Genomic DNA, 22,822 nt, shown 5'->3' on the forward strand with positions numbered 1-22,822 from the left:
AGTGCCAAGGGTGTCCGCTGGAGTGGCAGGGGCCGCACTTATTCATGCACACACATATGCGGACTCACATACAACGCTCCTCACACACATCCCCGCAGCCAGATCTTGGTCTTGCAAAAACAGTGACAAAGTACTGAAGACCCTTCCCTGCCCAAGTCACCCCAGCAAGAGCGCACGTACACACACACACACACACAGAGGAATGCTCTAGGAACCGGCTCTATGGTTCCTGCCACAGAGCAGGAACTTCATTCCTAGGGTATCCAAGTCAGTAGGCAGGAACGTTCAACTACTGTTCCCTGGGATGCTTTAGGAATGGGGCAGAAACCATAGAGCTTGTTCTCAGAGTGGTTCCCCCCCACTCCCCCCGTCCCAGTTTTTCGGCAGCAGCAGACGCTGTCGGTTTGGGGGGCACCAGACAAGGATTGTGGGGGCTGTCTGCAGCTTGTTGCACCCACGTTTTAGAGCTCACCATAACTTTGGCCCTGAAGGCCCTTTGAAATACACATGTGTATTTCCTGCCTCTCCATGGCTCTTTTGTCCTCACAACTCCCAGCAGGAATTCTTGGTCTCCAGTTCACCAACTTTTGCCCAACCAAATGTCTCTCCCTGCTCTAATTTATTTATTTATTTATTTATTACATTTCTATACCGCCCAATAGCCGGAGCTCTCTGGGCGGTTCACAAGCCCACCAAGGTCCACCACCGCCCCCATGTGATTCAAAGGCTTGCTGTTCCAGGTGCCTTTCCTGAATCCATAACCAGCTGCCTCTTTTAATTCCCACCTCCAGCCCTGAGTACCTCGGCTCTGTTGCCCACAGGATGACACAAACATATCAGTATGTCTACCCCCTTAATCTTTTGTTTCACTATGACTCAAGTCAGGAAGCATATCAAAATATAGGGGCTTTTTAGCATTTTCTTACCTGCAACAAACAGCGGTCTTTAAAAGTATAGCCTATCAATTTATCCAAATGCATCAGACACTGATGGTAGCGGATGTGGTGAGTTAGGACAGGAAGCATCATGGCATGCTAGGGAAAGAACCACCATTATTCAATTTTACAGAGCTTTTAGTGCAGTTGTCCGTCTACACATACTACTGCACATTTGTAACACACAGTTCAGGCATTCACGATGCTCCACATACATTGTCATCACAGAAGTCCTGATTAAAAAAGAAAAAGCCTTGAAAGACAGCCTAGCTCTATTATCCCTTTAATGCAGACTGAGGATAAGGCTGAGAGAATGGTGGCTTGTCTAAAGACACCTAGTGAATTTATGGCTTAAGGGCCAATTTGAACAGGGGGGCAGGATCACATCCTACATCCTTAGCTACTTAAATTGCTCCCAAAGTAACCATTAATCTTCAGAGCAATCCCGTAAGATATACCATCCTCCCCCTTCACCCAATTTATATATATAAATAAATGGGGTCTTACATATAAATAGTAGCGCATATGACTTGCCTAAGGCATTCAGTGAATCCATGGCTTAACTGGGATTACAAGCCAAATCTCCCCAGTGTCGCTCCAGCCTTCCTATAAGTGGACCCTAATGGCTCAGATTATGAAAACCATTCACTGGCGGGACATGGGGCAAAGGGGATTTACTTTTAAATCACATTCCCCAATATTTTACTGCATAGTGTGAAATCCAGTTAGGAAAACCCCAGCCCAATTGTCTTCAGGGAGTCAAGACAGCTTGCTTCATTCAGTTTATCCCAGGAGGTTTCTCTGGCCATTAAAAAATCTTGCATTTCTTCATGAGACTGTCATGGCTTTCCCATCGTATCTAACGTAGTAGCTTAGGCTGAAATCCTACACACACTTAACTCAGAGGAAGTTCCATTGAATTCAATGGGATTTACTACTGAGGAGGCAAGTACAAGATTGCTCTGGTAATATCTAAAGGCATACTGCAGCCCCTAATATGTTTTGGAAATAGTGTTTTAGGCTGCAGTCCTATAAAGATTTACTGGGAATAAATTTATTGAACACAATAGAACTTATTTCTGACAAGACCTGCATAATATTTCCCTGTTAGCAATTTGCCAATGCCCCCACCTTTTTCTTCTGTGTGGGAGATAAAGAGTTGTCAAAAAAATAGTCCAGTACCATATCCAAGCGATAGTGGGTAAGTGTGTGTGTGTGTGTGTGTGTGTGTGTGTATTTGTGTGAGATTTGAAGTGATGGTGGTAGGGGAAGAAAAGTACCAAATGCATGATCAAATCTTGATTGATGCAAACTATTAACTGATTTCACAATTATATACAGGTGATTCATTTAACCACTATTAATAAGGATTAAGAACTGCTTCATATTCCATTAGGCAAATTAGGAGATATTAATAAAATACTAATAAAACATAGCACCCACCTTGTGAAAGTATGTGCATATAGACAAGAAAAATCAAACACCAGCCTAGTAGAAGTATGCACAAGAATGAGTGATTCATTTCCGCTGCTAAGGTTAAAGAGAAGATCATGCATATACCAGACCCATCCGAGTCTTCTGGACTATTGTGCCAAGCTATTTCAAATGAAAAAGGCTTCAACCTATCCAACTACCCATGCAAAGTTTCCATCTGGATAACTCTAGGGGATCAATCCAGTCATATTGCAGGCACAGTGCCTGCAGGCAGAAGATACTGATAGTAGATGTAGATTTTGGGGGACATAAAGGTCTCCACCCACCCACCCCGATATGCCCTACTGCAGTGAAGATTTGTAGGTGGGAGAGGGGGACAAAACTGGACTCCGCAAGTCCCTATCAAGATCCTCCATGTACGGATTGTGCCCCAGAAACCTTGTTAGCAATATCAGGACATAGGATGATTTAAAATCGATAGGTTGAAACTACTCTAATACTGAAGCCGTCTATTCTACTGGGCTTTAGAGAAAAATAGCAAACCAGTAATTTTAAACCACTCTGCATTAAACGTGCCTACAGCGCTGATATGCACTCATTCAATTTTACCACTCTTTACTGCGGTCGAAAACACAATGCTGAAAAACACCAGTAGCAGGCTTTCATATATTTTTTAAAGATGCTCTCCTTTTGACCTCTCTTTGGGGATGGTATATATATATATATTTCAAAGACAATTGATTCTTCAATATACCATACCCCTTGCTCTTTGGCGCTTTGCTGCCCTTCCACAATAAAAAAAAAAACAAGGACTTCTTACTAGATAAACTGCAAAGGCTTTAAAGGCCATGAACAATTCTGTTTTGTAAGTGCTAAAAGACAGAAATATGCAGTTCGGCTTGGATTCTCCATTTGTACGCTTATTCTATAAACACAAAAGCAAGGAGGGAAAACATCTAGGGAGGGGGGAAATACCACTTATATGAAAATTTCAGCTTATTTGTCTCAATCTCAAAACAAGCAAAGAATCAGGAAGTAACGAGGAGGGATAAAATGAGGTGCTCTAATAATCCCTCTTATTGAATCGCGGGCTGGAAGAAAATGCAAACCGACAACCTGATCGCAACAACCAGAGAAGTGTGAAATCCAGAAGACAATGATATCCTGATCTGTGTGTTTGTCTGGGAAGGGCGGATCAGGTCAGTTTTGCATTGAAATACATGAAGATTGAATTCCTCAAGCGTTCCTAGTTCAGAGACACCTTCGCAGCTGCCTTTCTTGCCTCCCCTCAACCCCTCCCACCCCAGGTACTGATCCAGAGGAAAGGCTGCTGTTACCATAAAGGGGGAGCTGCCCCATCTGCCCTGCCCCATCTCCCCGGTTGGAGAACTCCATAAGGCCTGGTACTGCAGCTTGGGATGCTCTGCTTCAGGGAGGAGTCTGCCGTTCCATCAAGGCTGAGCTACATCATCGGCTCTGCCCCTGCCTGGAGACCTCATAAGGTGTTGGGGGGTAACTTCAGCTGTCCTTTGGCACTGTTGCCATTTGGTTTTGCTTTGGAGCAAGAAGATACCGAAATAGGGTAGTTGTGTTTTTAGATCGTTGGTTGTTTTGTTGTGTTCTTCATGGTTTTAATTTTTGTGAACCGGCCAGAGAGCTTCGGCTATTGGGCGGTATAAAAATGTAATGAATGAACGAATGAATAAATAAATAAATAAATAGATGCATTCGGGCTTTCCGTCTTTTCATTTTGAGTAGTCATTTTGACTACTACTACTGGAACAGGGAGGTCTGAGCATATAACACTGACTCTGGCCCGCTTGCATTGGCTGCCTATATATTTTCGAGCCCAATTCAAGGTGCTGGTTTTAACCTATAAAGCTCTACATGGCTTGGGACCGCAATACCTGATGGAACGCCTCTCCCGACATGAACCTACCTGTACACTGCGCTCAACATCTAAGGTCCTCCTCCGAGTGCCTACTCTGAGGGAAGCTCGGAGGATGGCAACAAGGGAGAGGGCCTTTTCAGTGGTGGCCCCCCAACTGTGGAATGATCTCCCCGATGAGGCTCGCCTGGCGCCAAAATTGTTATCTTTCAGGCGCCAGGTCAAGACTTTTCTCTTCTCCCAGGCATTTAACGGCATTGAACAATGCTAAGTTTGTTTTTTTAATGGATCCCAGAACTGTTGTTTTAAATGGATGCTGTTTTTTTTGTACTGTTGTTTTTATGTCTCTGATGGTTTTTAAATTTTGTATACTTTTAATGTTTACGGTTTTTAGCTTTTGTGAACCGCCCAGAGAGCTTCGGCTGTGGGGCGGTATATAAATGTAATAAATAAATAAATAAATAAATATTGTTGTTTGAAACTTGTATTTCGTTATACTGTTTATTATTTATTTATTACATTTATATACCACCAAGCTCTCTGGGCGGTTTACAAAAGTTAAAAACAGTGAACATTAGAAAGTATACAAAATTTAAAACCGTTATTTGAATTGTTGTGTTTTTATACTTCCGTGAATGTTGTATTTATGTACTTTTGTGAGCTGCTTTGGGGACCTTTTTGGTGGAAAGGCGGTATAGAAATAAAGTGTAACATGGAATAACATCCTACCCCGTGTTACTTCCAAGGAGAACTAAGAAGGGCAAGAACTAATGTCAAGACAAAATTTGAGGGAGAGTTGCTGGTGGGCCTCTTGGACTTTGAGAAGCTGACAACCCACTCAAACGGCTTTCTCCCACACAGGCATCCTAACCCATCCATAAATGGTTTTGAACAGCCATAAATGAACAAAATGTACTTTTTGCATTTACTAGGAATACTGAAGGGTATCGAACTCACCTGGCAGACGTCAGAACGAATGCCGGTTTTCCAGAAACCTTGGCTGCTCAGTTCAACAGTCACTTCCCGCCTCATGGTGTTTTTCTGCCTGATTTTCTGCAGGGCTTCCTTTGGGGAGGGAAAAATACACCCATCATTTTGCTAAGCAATCTAAATCTCTCTTAAGTGCATATTGAAAATAATTCATAAAGGAGTCTTGGGAAAACTTGCTGTCTGGTATTTCAGGGCAAAACACATAGTAAAATCAGGGGGTGGGGGAACCTGTCAGAATAAAAGTCAGTAGTAGCAATGCAACTCAAGACAGGGGGAAATTTTGTTCAATTCCCATTTTAAGGCAAACTTACCTAATTTCATGCTTTTGAACCACTGTGCAAACTGAAACTCAAGGCTCTTTCACACTTCTCCAAATTTTGCAGTGGAGTTTTCCAATCAAAAAGTGTGCACAAAAATGCACTTACTAAGGAAAACAATGTTCAAAATTGTTTGCAGGAAATGTGTGCAGTAGGCAGAAATGCATATATTAGGAGAAACGTGCAATAAAAAAGTGAATTTTCATAAGAACTTTTTTTTAAAAAAATCTCAACATTCAGGATAATCCAAACTTCAAACTGTAGGAATTCTCAAAGTTCTAAATGAACCAAAAATGATCACTTAAAATAAAGGGGGGGGGGAGACTGAGAGAAAACAAAATGGACAGAGTTGTCCATCCCTACATACAACCCTTGCGCAGAATCACATAGCAGACAGAACACACAGCACTGGTCTCTCTAGTGCCCAAGGCCAGGCCAGCCCATGTTCAAATGTGGGGGACCAGAAAATGCTGCTGAAGACCCACAGGAGCTGGGATGGGAAGCATCAAAATGGAACATCTCACTCCAGAAGGAAACTACCCAGAGTCTTGTGGCATCACAAAAACTGCAGTTCACTTCAGTCCACTGTATCTCCTAATGCAGGTCAGAACCCATGATGGACCCTGGCTGCTTTGGAACCTGATCCAGCACTCTCCCCATCATCCTCTTTTTGACATCCTTACAACAACCCTGTAAAGTAGATCTTTATTTTCACCATATTGCAGAAAGGAAGGTGAGAGACAGAGAGCGGTCACCAAGCACACCCATGGCAGAGGCGTGATTTGAACCAGAGGCATTTTCATGAGAAAACTAATCAGCCCAGGCAATAAAATCTGGAAACAAGAAAACTACACCACAGTAAGTGATAAATGTCAAGGCAGCTCTTTCTCCTTTCGCCACAAAATGTAATCACCGCCAGCCCTATCTGCTATAATTTTAACAATAACTCATCCATTATTCCCAAGAGAGAGAGAGAGAGAGAGGGGCTTTTTTTTAATAAAAAGTTTTCAACTTCGATTTGTTCCCCACTGCAGCAGTGAAAGGTGTCAGTAAAGTTGAAGACAGTCAGCTTGCGGAGAAAAAGCACTGCTCTTCAAATTGATAGCACAGGATTTTTAGTACATGGCACATTTACATACAAAGCGAAGCTCAAAGATGATTTTGTGGACTTAGGATGAGACACTATGAACGAGGGACAGACAACCTGGTGCTTTCTAGATGTTTTCGACTACAACTCCCATCAGCCCACCAGCATGGCAAATGGTTATGAATTATGGGAGGTGTAGTCCTAAACATCTGAAGGGCATCAGGTCGCCTACTCAGCTATAAATATTAATATGGGAGCAAGTCTGGTTGAGTATGGTGGGATTTACTTCTCAGTAAACATCTAAATGAGAGGTGGGGAATGTGTGGCCTGCCAAATGTTGATGGACTCCAATTCCCATCAGTTCCAGCCAGGATGGCCAATGTTTAGGGATGATGGGAGCTGGAGCCTAGCAACACTTGGCAGGACACATGTTCCCAACCTATCATCTACAGCAGGAGAGGGAAACTACTTTTCGTCCCGGGGCCAGATTACTCTCCTGCCCGCAGACCAAGCCAGGGGGGCAGATGGCATCAAAGGGCGGAGCCTCATCCCAATATATTCCCCCATATTTTTCTCTCCATGCAGAGAGAGGCATGGAACTCCATGTAGAACAGGGGTCTTGAACTTCTTTGAGTCTGAAGGTAAAATTCCATTTGAAGTCTGCTTCTGAGGAGTGGGGAACCCTCTGGAGCAGATTTGGGGGAACAGGAGGAGGCTGCAGAAAGAGGACAGGAGAGAAACATCCCATTGTGCAAACAGAAACCCTACTGTGTCAGGTTAAGCTCCACCAAGATCTGGATTCTTCGCAATAGGTCAGGCTTCCCTCAGGATGTTTTGGATTCCCAGAATTCCTGCCCACTGGCCTTGCTGGCTAGGGCTGATGAGAGTTGAAGTCCAAAACAGATGGAGAGCACCAGGTTTGGGAAAGCTACTCTAGGAAATCCACCAAAAATTGGTCATTGGCCCATTGTTTCATTACGGTCTACCTTCAGCACTTACCTCTTTGAATCTTTGGTCTCAAAAAAGAATGCTACATCTCTGAAAATCTACTGTAATTAACATGGCAATATTTCCCAACACCACCAACACCAACACCTCCACCTCATCTGTCTTCTTCATGCTTTTTAAGGTTCAATATTTGAGTTTATTAGTGCTGACAACCGAAGGCAGCAGCACAAACAAAACATTACATTCAAGGACAGAAATTAGAACAGGTTCAACAGCAACTTACTTCTCTCTGCACCAGTTTCTGTTTATCTGCCTGTTTCACTTTGGGACTGTTAGCCAGCAGGTGCCGCAGTTTCACATAACTCTTCCACAGTTTTTGGTACCTGAGAAGAAAAGCGGGGTGGGGTGGATGGGGAGGAGAAGATAAAAACAACAACCGCAGTCCAATAATTAAAATCTCAGTGCATGACCCGTTCTGTTTAGTAAGACAGTCGGTCCAGTAATTCTCAATTCCTATTCGAAGCCTCTTCACATCTCTGTCACTTGAGGCTCAGGCGGCCTTGGTGGCACGAAGTGCTTTCTACCAACTCCGGTTGGTGGCCCAGCTACACCCCTATCTGGACAGAGTCGTCCATACTCTGGTAACTTCCAAATTAGATTACTGCAATGCCCTCTACGTGAGACTCTTCTCTTGATATCACCTTGGAAGAGAAGATAAATTGTTTATCTGAGATAGGATATGAAAATTTGCCAGTGGAGACCAGCAAGGCAGGAGTTGTTGATCATCTTTCAGCCTGGGGTCAAATTTGATTTTAGAAAAGCTATCCGAGGCCGAATACCAGTGGCGGGAAGACCAAAGGCAGAAAAAGAGAGGTCAAAAATACCAGCCTATTGTAGTTTAAAGTTCTTACTGCTAGTAACTAGGACTTATTAGAGGCATTTCAATCAGGAGAGGGACAGGAGAAGTGCAACCCTGTTGATTCTCTTGGACCTCTCAGCAGCTTTTGATACCATCGACCATGGTGTCCTTCTGATAGGTTGCCTGGGCTGGGAGTTGGAGGCACTGTGTTGCAGTGGTTCTGCTCCTACTCAGATGTCCAATGCCAGAAGGTGATGTTGGGGGATTATTGCTCTGTGCCATGGCATCTAGGCCATGGGGTTCCACAGGGCTCTATTTTATCCCCTATGCTGTTCAACATTTTACATGAAACCGCTGGGAGAGGTTAGCTGGAGATGTGGGCTGAGGTGTCATCAATATGTGGATGACATCCAGCTCTACATTTTCTTTTCATCAAACCCAGGTGAGGTAGTGGCTGTTCTGAATCAGTGCCAGGGCACAGTAATGGACTGGATGAGGCCAACAAACTGAGACTCAATCCAGACAAGATGGAGGTACTTTTAGTGGGTGGTTCATCTGTCCAGCTAGCTGATGTTCAACATGTTGCACTCCCCCTAAAGGATAAGGTTTGTAGTTTGGGGGTGCTCTTGGATCCAGAACTGTCACTTGAGGCACAGGTGGACTCAGTGGCAAGGAGCACCTTTTATCAGCTTAGGCTAATGTACCAACTGCACACTTATCTGGACACAGATAACCTAGCAACCATTATCCATGCTCTGATAACCTCTCGTTTGGATTACTGCAATGTGTTATACATGGGGCTGCCTTTGAAAACAGTCAGTCCTTTTCCAGCTTCACTGGCTGCCAGTCCAGGTCTGGGCCTGATTCAAAGTGCTGGTATTAATATTCAAAGCCTTAAACAGGTTGGGGCCAGGTTATCTGAAGGATCGTGTCCTCCCATATGGACCTGTCCAGACTCTAAGGTCATCTTCAGAGGTCCTTCTCCATGAGCCCCTGCCAAAGGAAGTGAAACAGTTGGCTACCAGGAGGAGGGCCTTCTCTGCTCTGGCACCCCGGCTGTGGAATGAGCTCCTAAGAGAAGTTCGCTTCGCACCTACGTTATACTCTTTTCAACGCCAGGTGAGTCCTTTTTATTTTCCCAGTATTTTAACAGTTTATCATCTTAGTCTTTTAATTTTGCATTTTACATCTATTTAAATCTCTGCATTGCTGCTCGGTTTTATCCTGCCTGTGGTTTTATATTGTACTTTTATATTGTGTTTTTATACTGTTGTTTGTTTTATACTTTGAGAACTGTACTTCATGGTTTTAATTTTTTGTGAACCGTCCAGAGAGCTTCGGCTTTTGGGCAGTATAGAAATGCAATAAATAAACGAATAGACGCTTGAAGATGACCTGGGGTTTCCTGCTGGGCACAGATTTCTCCCCAGAAAATCGGTTTTGCTGTTTTCCAATTCTAAATGATTAATATTTAAGGGAACTAAGTCACAGAAGTCAATCGGAGGGCGGGGAGAGGCAGGGGGGACCAGCACTGGTACAATTACAGTTGTCTTAAATGGTTTATGGATCTATTATTTATTTATTTATTTACTACATTTCTATACCGCCCAATAGCCGGAGCTCTCTGGGCGGTTCACAAAAATTAAAAACATTCAAAGTATAAAACAAGAGTATAAAACCAAATTATAATATAATTTGGATTACAATTTTAGTATTTTTAAAAATAAATGTAACAGGCGTTAATACGTAATAACTACTATAATAAAAAAGTTGAATTTTAGCATTTGCAGTACCAATGGAAAAACCTGCAAAAAATAGTTTGCACTTCAACTGTAGACAAAATGGAAATGCTTTCAAAATCCTCCATCTATGCGCTGAAGCCAAAGCACTAAAAAAAAAAAAAGTGCATTTATTATCACTTTAACAGCAGCACGTATTTCCTGTCATTCAACGGTAAGGCTGGTAGGATTATGTTTAACCTCAGGCTTGACAATAATAGCTTACTGCGGGTCTCCAGCGTAACTGAGTTGAGCAGGTCGAATCCCAAAGTGGACAATGATGGGGAAAGTAATCACATCAGGGTTGAACTGCTCACGATCCAACTGATCAATACGAACCGAGCTGGGTTTCTAGAGCAAGAGGAGAGAAGAGATCAACGCACTGAATGAAATTAACACTGGCTCTATCCAAGGTATCGCTGGCTGTATTGGTGCAGGTATGCACAACGAACGGGAAGAGCTAGTGTTGAACATAGCAGGGCACACTCTAGCTTTCATTGGCCAAATATATTATTATTATTATTATTATTATTATTATTATTATTATTAATGTGCTGCTTTTTAATAATGTATTAGTTTTATATGTTTTAATCAATTATATGTATTTTATAGGGTTTTGCATTTGTGTTGTAACCCGCCTCGTTCCAGAGGGAGAGGCGAGTAGCAAATTAATAATAATAACAACAACAACAATAATAATAATAAAAGAATAGCCCTATTCAGGCATTCTAAATCTTTCTTACACCAACACATCAAGAGGGTGAGCAAGAACAAACATACTAGCTCTGCCCCCCACCCCCACCCCATCCTTGGCTAGATCTACACTACTGCTATGTAGCGGTGCTGAAGTGCACTGATAACTGTTGGAACACATTACGCATCCCACTTTCATAGTATACAATATCCCAAATACTGCAACAGTTCAGATGACATGCTAAGCCACAGTAGTTAAGCATTTTCAGCCAAACTATGGACCTGTTCAGACAACACGCTAAGCCATGGTTAGTTCGCTAAACCTTTTGCAGCAAATGATTGGTGAGTACGTTTAAACTATGGTTATGTAGCCCCAATGGTTGGGAATGGTTCACACAACACATTAAGTCATGGTTCACATGACAGGATAAGCCTTAATGCTTAGCGCAAAATGCTTAACCACCATGGCTTAGTGTGTTGTCTGAACAGGGTCATCATGGCTTACTGTGACTTGTGAACCATTCCTAACCATGGTGGACACATAACCACAGTTTAAACAAGCTTACTAACTATTTGCTGCAAAAGGGTTAGAGGCCTAACCATGGCTTAGCATATTGTCTAAACAGGTCAATTGTGTGTCCTACGAGGTATAAATGCGCAAGAGGGATACAGCGTTATCATGATAGGATTGTAATGACTGGACACAAGGTGTAGATCCGGTGATGGTGCTATATAAATAAATAATAATAATAATAATAATAATTTGTGTTCAGGGACAACCAATGCAGCAGAGAGCCTTGTGAATCTGTGCTGCTGCTCCACGTAATGTAGAGCCCTAGAAAATCAGGGTTCTTCATCAGATCAGGTTCACAAGGCCTCCTGCTGAAGAAGTTCTCCCTGAAGCTAAAGAGGGCAACAAGAAAGGCAGGGGAATGGAAGAACTACCGTGGGCAGCCCTGCTCTCCCTTCTCACGTATTACTATAAGTAAGATATACTTGGGACCGCAATACCTGATGGAACGCCTCTCCCGACATGAACCTACCCATACACTGCGCTCAACATCTAAGGTCCTCCTCCGAGTGTCTACTCCAAGGGAGAGGGCCTTTTCGGTGGTGCCCCCCCCCCCCGACTGGAATGATCTCCCCAATGAGGCTCGCCTGGCGCCAACGTTATTATCTTTTAGGCACCAGGTCAAGACTTTCCTCTTCTCCAAGGCATTTAACACCATTTAACAACACTAAGTTTGCTTTTTAAGGACCCCCAGAACTGTTGTTTTTAAATGGATGCCGTTGTTTTTATACTGTTGTTCTTATGTTTTAAATTTTGTATACTTTTAATGTTTACTGTTTTTAACTTTTGTAAAACGCCCAGAGAGCTTCGGCTATGGGGCGGTATATAAATGTAACAAATAAATAAATAAATAAATTTAGAACACATGAATATGACAAATCTGAAACCCACTTCAAACTGTGGCTTAAAATTCCTGCTAAAAAGAGAACTATGGATGAAGGTGGTAAAAGCAATGTCCCTGAGTCTGGCTCCTGTTTTTTTTAAAATGGAGTTCACAGATATCTCTATGGGTCCATGTTCAACTAACAGGGAAATGACGGTGGGATCACCACACCCACACCCCACTTCTGACCAAACTGTTTCTGCTACAAACTTCTCATGAGGTAAAAGTAAGTAAGAAACAAGAGGAAAACTAATGTCAGCTAATGTTTTTCCCTGTTAACTTTATGGAAGTGTTTCAAGCGAGTAAGCATTGTTAAGGATTTGTTAAAGATGAAAGGAGGAACATAAATGGGCAAATAAAATCAATAAAGGATGTCGCACCGAGTTCTATTTTGCAGTGGCTTTTTCTAGAGTGACATCATCATCAAAGAAAGAGGTAGACAGAAGCACGGCATTAACCACGAAGGTGTTTTGAGACCAACTTTTTGTTTAAATAATGTAGAGCTGTTCTAAAAGCAGTTTACAAGGTTATACACTATAAGACATTCCTTCTCTGTCTGTAGCTTATTTAGCTTTCACATTGACAAAGAAACAGAAAACACAAACAATCTCCTTCTGTTATTTGTTCCTGGTGGAAATTAAAATAAGTGCTATTGTCACTGAAGGAATTCAATAGGGAGTGGGGGAAGCTCTGGCTAATTTCTTCCTTCCTCCATCAAGTCTCACCTTAAAAATAAGCTGTATTCTCTCTCTCTCTCTCTCTCTCTCTCTCTCATACACACACACACAATGAGAATGAGAAAGAGACCAAGGAAACAGCTCTTCATAACCATCTTTTCCTCTTTAGCCATTATCATCGAGTGCTTTATTGCCAAGTTCGACAAGCATGAAGTGAAACTTTCAATGCCTACACCCACGGAAGGTGTCAGAAGCCATTTCGGTCAATCCAAAGAAGGATGTCTTTATTGTGCATCATACAATACACATGAAGAACTCAAGAGGATGAAACTAGCAGAACTGCATGTACACCACTCTGAATGACTTGGATGTCTGTTGGGGGGCAGATGGGGGGGGGAGAAATGTGCATATGTGGGGTGGATGGGATGTTGGGTGGAATAATGTGGACAACTTCATTATTATGATTGCTAATGAAGGCTGAGACAAAGCAGCCAAAAAACTAATGGCACTTAATGACATCTCAGTTAAGCCAACATAACTAGAATCACAGAATCATAGAATAGTAGAGTTGGAAGGGGCCTAAAAGGCCATCGAGTCCAACCCCCTGCTCAATACAGGAATCAACCTTAAAGCATCTTTGACAGATGGCTGTCTAGCTGCCTCTTGAATGCCTCTAGTGAGGGAGAGCACACAACCTCCCTCCATTTGTTTGGTTGTGAAAGCAGGTTTGAAGGACTGACACCATGCTGATCACAACAATTAAGGGTCATTTCCACCCACTCGTCACCCAGATTCTCTTGTGGGAAGGATCTGTGTGCTTGGCCCCACTACACGTTTCCTGGTTTTGGTCCAATTTGGCTCTGCTTTCTCTTACTACCGTGGACTCAACCTAAAATTAATCTCAAGCTTGGTTAATATAAGAAATCCCACACTGTCCTTTACTTCTGTTCCAGGCCTTACAATGGCCCCATTCAGAAGACACCTTAAACCATGGCTTTAACCACGGTGGTTAAGCCAGAAAGCCAGGCTGTGTTCAGAAGACACCTTAAACCATAGTGAATAAAGCAAAAAGCCTTATTCACCATGGTTAAAGCCATGGTTTAAGGTGTCTTCTGAACGGGACCAGTGGACCCCTGTGTGTTCAACTGATGTTTGAAAAAGATCTGAATTGGTCCTTCACCCCAGCACATGTTCTACAAACCAAGATGGATTTGCAGTAAGCATGTTCTAACCCAGCTTTCCCCAAGATGGTGACTTCCAGATGCCTTGAATTAGAACTCTCATCATATCCAGCCATCAGGTCCACGGAAAGATGGGAGTTGTAGTCCAACAGATCAGAAGACCACTAGGTCGGGGAATGCTGGTTTAACCTAACCACCAGGGCAATCCTACTTAACTCCTGCAGAGTTCCAGTAACCATATATAAGACTGCAGTCTACCTCAGCAAAACACACCTTCCATTCCACAATAACATTATAATGAACCACAGATTAAAGTTTATCATCATATCCAGCAACTTCTTTTTTTCTCCCTCACCCCTCCCCAACACAATTTGCTCAGGATTTGCCTTAACATCCACTATTTTTTTTAAAAAAGTCCTGGTGAATCTAAAAGATTGCCCAGTACATTGCGACTTTTTAATTGGTCCCAATAAACTTATTGTGCTACTGTTGATGTTTGGATTCCCCCTCCCCACACACATCTCTCATCAGAACAGCCATCTGCATATAGTGGGGTCAGGCTCCTAAAATGTTACTGCAACAGCACATGAGGAAACCAAGTGGAAATGGCTCCCACATTGCTATGATAATGTATGGAGCGGCCCCAGTAAGAAGCACAATGGACTCAAGGTCTTGGAGAACTCTTTACTCGCTCCCATTTCCAGTTACCCCCATCAGGTGAGGGGAGACAGGTGGCTACTGGGGCAAGGGCCTTTTTGGTGGTGGCATCCCAGTTATGGAATACCCTCCCCAAAGAGGCTCACCTGGTACTTTTCTGTTCAGTGCTAGCTGAAAACCTTTTTTAAAAAAAATCCAAGGTTTTTAAATTGTGAATTTTTGAATCCAATGCGTTAAACCCAATGTTAGTAGGCCCACTGAAATGAACAAGACGAACATTAGATACAACCATTACATTTTAAATCTGTTTCATAATTTCAGTGCCGTCTTAGTCTCTGTGTACACCCCATGCTGTTTTCCCCACCGCGGCTACAATCCTTATGTTGGGGTTTGCTTACTGTTTTCACTTGTTCTGGGATTATTATTGTATTTTAATGCTTGCTCGCTTGCTTGCAAGATGCCCAGAGATCACAGCTATTGGGAGGCAGACAAGAGCTGTTAATAAAAAATAAATACGTAGAACCAAAATTCCAATTGCAGCTGGGGATTTGTACGCAGCATAACAAAACTCAACACTATCTTGTATTTTGAGAAAACATCTCCAGTACCATGCCGGGGCTGGTAACTATCATCCCTTTGCATTCCTCTGCATACTTCTGCCACTCAAGCTCTTCCCACTGCAACATGTTGGCAATCTCCTCTTCTGGCACCAGTGGCTTATTGCATCGCAACAAGTACAGCAGGATCTGATGCATAGAGAGCACTTCCTTCCCACCATCTTAAAAAGGAAAAAGTAGACTGAATCACACAAATGGCGGTCACAAAACATTGCTGAAGGGCAGCAGATCACGGAAACAAACAACTGAGTCCACCAGGACGTTTCAGAATGTGGTGGGGATCCCATGGAGTCTCTGAGATCTTTCAAACTAAGGCTTCCAAGTGACCTTTACAGAGCCACAAGCCCACCAGAGACCCTGCATGCTCTTACAAGACACTGCACCGAGGCTGCCAAGAATTTGAATCACCCAAGAGGGCTGTTCCACTGCCCGACATTACTATGGCCTGGTTCAGACATCACAGGAAGTCAGACTTGCCTAGAATTCTGGCTTATCGTAAAGGAGCATGTGTGCTGGTGCGTGCCGTTTGATTGCACCTGTGTGGCTCCTCCCGCCAGTGGGAGTGGCTAAAGAAACCAAGGAACTCTCATCTGTGGTTTATTTACTGCAGGTAAACAGCGCTCTGTAGTGCTCAGTGGAACATAAAGGATCTAAATTTAGCTTGTTTGAAAGCTAGAGTTTGGGCCTTTTAGCAAACAAATGATATTTGTCCATTTTAGTGCTCTGTAGATGCTACGGAGAGCCACTGTGTTTTGTTTTAATTTAGGGCATGGTGAGGGCCACACTGGGGGTCAGCATGGCCACATGTAGCTCATCCCTCGTTTACTGTAACATCTGAACCAGGATCTTTGATGTCTCTTAACAAGCCAGAATCATAAGCCAAGAACAAACCACTAGCTTATGATTCTGGCTTGTTAAGAGAGGAACAAGCCAAGATCTTGATCTGGACATAACAGCGAACAAGCCACAGACCAAGGTCCCCTGTTTTGTTTAGGTGCTGGTGGTGGTGGCGGCAGGAGGACCCAAGCAGGAGCGATTGAGCAAGGTGAACCTACACACTTGCTTGTTCATGGTAAAAGCTTACTGTGATATGTGAACCCAGCCTATACGTTTGGTCTCGATTAGTTCACACTTCTTATCTGTGCAACGAACAGATATGGATAAGCTTGACTCAGATTTGAGGAATACCCAGAGTGATATTGCTTTAAAACTTAAAACGTGCAACAAAAATAAACATGCGCAGGCAGCATTTTCACGTAAACTTAAAATTCTGACTCCAAGGCTGGTGGAATAATTGGTGACACCGTAACTACAAATTAAGTCATCCTCACTCAGTTCACAAACTCAAGGGTCCAGGAGTTACTATAGAATCGGGCTGTGTTGTTAAATCACACAGTTAAATTTTAAATGTACTTCAATTTTTAAAACAAACAAACAAAACAAAACAAAAACTTGATTTATTCAAATATTTTACGCGGCCTTCTGGACCAAGACCACTCAAGACGGCAAACAAATACAAGTATATGTATATTATAAGCCACTAATATATTATAATAAAACCTTACAATAAAAAAATACACTAAAATATAATTCAACCAGTAGAAAGGCCATTTCCAGAGACACATAATAATAAAAAATAGGTCTTCCAATTTTATTTTATTTTAAATGGAGGCTTCAAACTATGGCACTGGTAGGAAAATTTAAAATGGGAGAAAAACAAAAACCCAAGGAAGGACCATTTAATCTACTGTTATTTGAAGATGCCAATTCAATACCAGAAGAGCTTGTATTGCAGAAACTTTTAAAAAATTTTATTAGAAAAATACACTTTTCATTTGCACATCATTGCTATGAATGGAAAACCTAAACACAATTTGTAGGAAGTACAATTCAGAATGATTTCATCCAAACTTCCATTTCAGTTCCTCAGTCATGGGCCATTAATCTCTGAGAGCAAACAATAACCGTTTCTAGTCATTGCATTCCTCAGTCTAAAACCCCCCTCCATGAACCTATTTCATATTTAGTTGGCACTTTCCAATACTTGGGTGGGTTCTCTTTGAGAGTGAGCATAATAGCGATACAGGATCAAGTTATAGCAACCAAGAACTACTGAAAATACATCATAAAAGGCAACAACATAACAGCAGTTTTATGTAGGAAATGTCATCAATTCCAAGAAACAATAGCCCATGTAATAGGAAGATGTAAAATTCTGTCAAGAATGGACTATACGGACAGACACAATACAGCTGCAAAAATAATTCGCCAACAAATGGCTATTAAATTCAACCTTATCAATCAACCTACACCATACTATACATACTCACCTGAAACAATCTTGGAAAATGCAGATCGTAAAATATACTGGGACAGAACAATTCACATGGACAAGACAATACCTTGCAACCAACCAGACTTAACAGTTATAGACAAAAAAGAAAAACACACGTACTTCATTGACACAGCAATAACTAATGACAAAAATGTTGTAGAAAAGTAAGAGGAAAAGAGAAAGAAAATATACACCACTAGCCATGGAAGTTAAAGAATTATGGAAACAGGAAAAGGTCACAATTATCCTTTTAGTCACATCAGTCATTGGCAGCACATGAAAAAGCTATACAGAAAACCTTCAGAAACTGGGTCTACCAACATACATCCATACCAATATCCAGAAAGCAGACATACTTAAACATGCTCACTTGTCAGGGAATTCCTGAATCATTAAAGACAGCATGACCTGGCAAAGCCCATCATGTACGTCTAGAAAAACTGCCATGAACGACAAAAGAGACAATAATAATAATAAACCCTCAACTGCAGTCTGAATCAGTACAATCCAGACATAGGTTTTTGCCATCTCAGGCCAAAGCCTAGCTGTCATATCACTACACAATAAAGACTTACCTGGAAGAAACCTTACAAAACGTGGCATGAAATGAAATCGAGGACAGGAAGTATCGTTTTCTGTTGAAGGACCTTAAATAAGAAAATTAATAGCAATTTAAAAGACTATTAATATATTTCACATGAGTCTACGGGCAGTATCCTATTTGGCGTGAGTACATAAATTATGTTGTGTTTTGGTCTACAACCCCCATTAGGCCTAGCCAATATAGCCAATGGTGAGGGATCATGGGAGTTGTAGGCCAAACTATCTGGAGGGCAGCAAAATGCCCACCCCTGAATTAGCATCAGGGGGGTCTGCATAGTGTCTGCTGCCAATGAAACCTAGCAGAGGTCACAATGTAATTTATGTTAGTATTTGTACCAAATATGATACCACCCTATATCTGCATCATTGGTACACTAATAAAGCAAAAAAGGATTATATAGAGCTAAATGTATTCCAGGATTGAACTGCAGAAGAAAAGAACTTGGAATTTGGCAAATAATTTTGCATTGGAAGGAACACAGGATCTGGTGATGCATTTTTTTTAAAAAGAGCTAATTCCCTCCCAGCCCTTATGGCAGGGTGGGAAACTTGTCATCCTCCAGATCTTGTTGGACTACAGCTTGCATCATCCCTGATCATTGGCCATGCTGGCTAGGACCGAAAGGAACTGGACTCCCAACAACATCTGCAGGGCCACAGGTGTCTTATGGTTAAAGAGGGGTTTGAAAGCATGTGGGCCATGCGCTAGGAATTCTCAAAAGCCAATGCATGGCTGAGCAAGATTTCCAGAGACCATGATACGGGTTCTGTCGCATGACTAGCTGAACACACATTCAGTTCAGTCCTGGTGTCATCCAAGAATAGGATGGCTCTGTTCAAATTAGCCTTTCAGTTTGCGTTGCGGGTGGGGAACAACAAGCAAAATGCCATCATCATTAATTCTAGGGAACATATTTGTTAACAAAGTAGAAGCACACAAAATAGAATCTCATCAGCCTTTCCTAAACGACAAATAAAGCATCTGTTTAAAATAAGTCTTCAGGGTCAAATCAGACACCATGAGAAGCTGACATGCCTCCTCCGCGCAACGTTGTTCTGAATCAGTCTTTGGGTTTTTTTTCTTCAAGGCTCATTTGGGGGGTAGGGTGGGGAGAGAGACGCCAGCATGGATTCCTAGATTTTTACTGTGACACAATCCGAGTAAAATTTCCAAACGAAATGACAGCTTGCCACCTGTGACTGGTTACATGACACTTATACAATTTATTGTGTTGTAGTACAGCCACATGCTCATTCCGTCTGTAAGCTCCGTGGTGCTAATGTTTTTGTCTAGCACTACTAACAACTGACAGTGCGCACCATATGTGCCTCATCGCTTTGTAATAATTAAAATTGGGGAGGAAGCAAGGTCTGACACCTCGCCCTAAACAAGATGATGAAAACCAAGTGGGATCTTCCACTGTTGCAGCATGGAATGCATACTGTTCAATATTCCAGCCAGCCCGGCCTTCTCTCAGGTTACTCCATTCCATCCCCAGACCCCCTGCAACAGACACTCAGGATTCTGTGGCCACTGAGCATGCTGGGCTTTAGGCTTTGCTTTGTAGTCCTCAAGATTTTTTTCTACTTTGGCAAACTTTGAGTTTCCTTGAGCACGTGGAAGACTCCGTCTAATTTCTCAGTAGTCCCGTTTTGCTACGTAGCCGTCATTACTCGGAACTGAGTTCCGTAATAGTACATATAATGATTATCAAAGGGAGGGGGCGGTTTGTGTGATTGCGTGCCCAGGTTAAAAGTAAGAACACGTTCATATGCAGGAAACAAACTTATAAACAAACTGCCCTGGCATCGATTCTAGTACAGTATATGTTTCGGTTGGTCCTAATAAGGGTGTGGATCTGGGTGTGTGTTATGCTATGTATGTATGCATGTATGTTATTTATTTATTTACAAGATTTATATACTGCTCTACATCCAGCAAGATTTCCGAGCAGTAAACAATATAAAAGACAAAAGAAGCAAATACAAAATTAAAATCGCTTGTAATCAGATTATATCAATAAAACCATGGCTGGTCAATCAAGGAAGGCTTGTTTAAATGAAAATGTCTTCAGAAGGTGTAAAAAACAAAATACATTGGTACTTTCCTGACATCAACAGGTAGGGTGTTCCAGAGAGTACACTGAAGGCTCTGCTCTGAGCAGACTCCAAACAGGCCACAAGTCCATGTGGGACCACCAGGAGGGCCTCATCTCATGACCTCAGGGACCAGGCAGGCTAGCACAAGAGGAGGTGTTCTCTCAAATATCCTGGTCCCAGGTTGTTTAGGGCTTTAAGCTCCAATAACAAAGCCTTAAATCAGGCCCTGTGGCAAATAGGCAGACGATGTGGTTCCATCAGCAAAAATGTTACATGCTGAAAAGGACAACTCCTCACAACGGCCAAGTGCTACATTCTGCACTAGCTGCAGTTTCCAGATCAACCTTAAGGTCAGCCCCACACAGAGCATGTTGAGGTTACTAGCGCCTGAACCAGTAACCTGTGTGGCCCAGTTCAGACAACACACTAAGCCATGATGCTTAAGCATTTTGAACTAACCATGGCGGCTTAGCATGTCATGTGAACAGCGCTTTTCCTAACTCTGGTGGCTACATAACCACAGTTTAACCGCGCTCACCAACCACTTGCTGCAAAAGGGTTAGCAGCCCTAACCATGGCTTAGTGTGTCGACTGAACAGGCCCTGTAGGTATTAACAGACACACTACAGTAATGAAGTGCTGGCCTGGTTAATGTGTGGCGCCTTTTCTAAGTCTTGCAACCAAGACACTTCTGCCTATAACTGAGGAGCCCACCCCACCCCTGCCCCATATCCTAAATGTCAGGCTGCGTGTGGGGCAGTGCAGAGAGGACTCTTCCTCCAATCTCACTTGCCTTTACAAGTCTATCATCGCTTTGTGCAACTAGCTATGGAGAGGACATAATCACACTTTTTGGAGGGCATCTTCTGCCCTATGCATGGACCAGCTGTGGAAAGACCAAATACCTTATTAACAAATCATACTTGCGGTTTCACAGTCCAGCATTTGCTCTAAAGAAAAGGAGAAAGGGAGATGCATATCTCCTAACTTCTAAGACCTGTTTCAGCCTGCCCGCACTTTAAGATCAGAAAGAGAGGCCCTTCTCTATTAGATTGTAAGCCTATGCGGCAGGGTCTTGCTGTTTACTGTTTTACTCTGTACAGCACCATGTACATTGATGGTGCTATATAAATAAATAATAATAATAATAATAATTCTCATTTGTCCATCTGTGAGGGCAATTAGGTGGGTGTCCACACAGGAGAGAGCCTTCTCTGTGTTGGCCCCAAACCTCTGGACCTTCCTTGCAGGCTTTCAATAAGGCCTTAAAACATTTTATTTTACCATGGCCTTCCCATGATGAACATTGTTATTGCTGCTATTGTTATTATTGCTGCTATTGTTGTTTCTGCTGGTTTTATTGTTGGTTTTGTTTTAATTGCTGTTTTATTGATTTTAATATTTTAAATATTTTATTGCTTTTTAATATTTTATGTATTTTATTTCATTTTTATACCGCCCAATAGCCGAAGCTCTCTATTTTATTGTTGTAAGCCGCCTTGTGAGGGCTTCTGCCCTGAAAGGCGGCCAAGAAACGTTTTAAATAAATAAATAAGACTACACCACCGATCGCAGCTCCTTGGTACATGTCCAGTACAAATTCAGAACGTGCAGGTAAATTGTTACCTATCAAATTCCAGTCGTAGAGTTCGAGAATGTCTTTGAACAGATAGGAAGAGAACAACTCCAGCCCTCTTACACAAAAATTCTGGAAAAGAGAAAGCAGTCATTGCAACACCCTACAAAATCACAAATGTACAAACAACATCTCAAGACCACAACAATAATTAAGTGCTAGGGCTTCATGCATTCTGCAGTACTACACAACTGGGTCATGAGCACAGAATCCAGCATTTTGATCTCAGTTTCCAGGTTTTGTGTTTGTTTGTTTGTTTTGAACACAAAACATATCATCTGGGACAATATGCTCATAAGCGCATGAGCAATTTCTGGTGGATTTTGAGAAGGTGGAGATGAATGGCGTTTCCAGCAGTAAGCTTCAGCATCTTACATAAGTCTGTGTTCATCCCATGACCAGCAGAAGTAGAATAAAAGATGCTAAACAAACAACTGCTCGTACATTTACTTACCTACAGAAGTGACTTGGGCAAACTACATGTGATGTTATTCCCACATTTCTCGTTCATTGGGCAGTATCCAAAGGTGCTTTTGCACTAGCTATCATAATGGAAGCTAGTGCTGCATATAGCAACTGGAAAATAGCCCAAACTAGCCTTTCTGGAACAGTCGTGAAAGGTTCTGGAGAACT

General features: G+C 42.3%; 1 protein-coding gene across 1 annotated transcript in view; it reads right to left on the reverse strand.

The window, feature by feature from the left end:
- DROSHA (drosha ribonuclease III) overlaps positions 1–22,822 on the reverse strand; it is a 105,379-nt gene that overhangs the window by 56,976 nt on the left and 25,581 nt on the right. The window contains exons 11-17 of the mRNA XM_063130261.1: positions 22,180–22,261; positions 18,426–18,497; positions 15,507–15,676; positions 10,463–10,587; positions 7,883–7,982; positions 5,215–5,322; positions 927–1,034 (exon numbers count right to left, since the gene is read on the reverse strand). Of these exons, the coding sequence (XP_062986331.1) occupies positions 927–1,034; positions 5,215–5,322; positions 7,883–7,982; positions 10,463–10,587; positions 15,507–15,676; positions 18,426–18,497; positions 22,180–22,261 (765 nt within the window). The remainder of the gene's footprint in view (positions 1–926; positions 1,035–5,214; positions 5,323–7,882; positions 7,983–10,462; positions 10,588–15,506; positions 15,677–18,425; positions 18,498–22,179; positions 22,262–22,822) is intronic.

This window comes from Elgaria multicarinata, chromosome 7 (genome assembly GCF_023053635.1).
Source record: "Elgaria multicarinata webbii isolate HBS135686 ecotype San Diego chromosome 7, rElgMul1.1.pri, whole genome shotgun sequence".
NCBI classification, from domain to species: domain Eukaryota; kingdom Metazoa; phylum Chordata; class Lepidosauria; order Squamata; family Anguidae; genus Elgaria; species Elgaria multicarinata.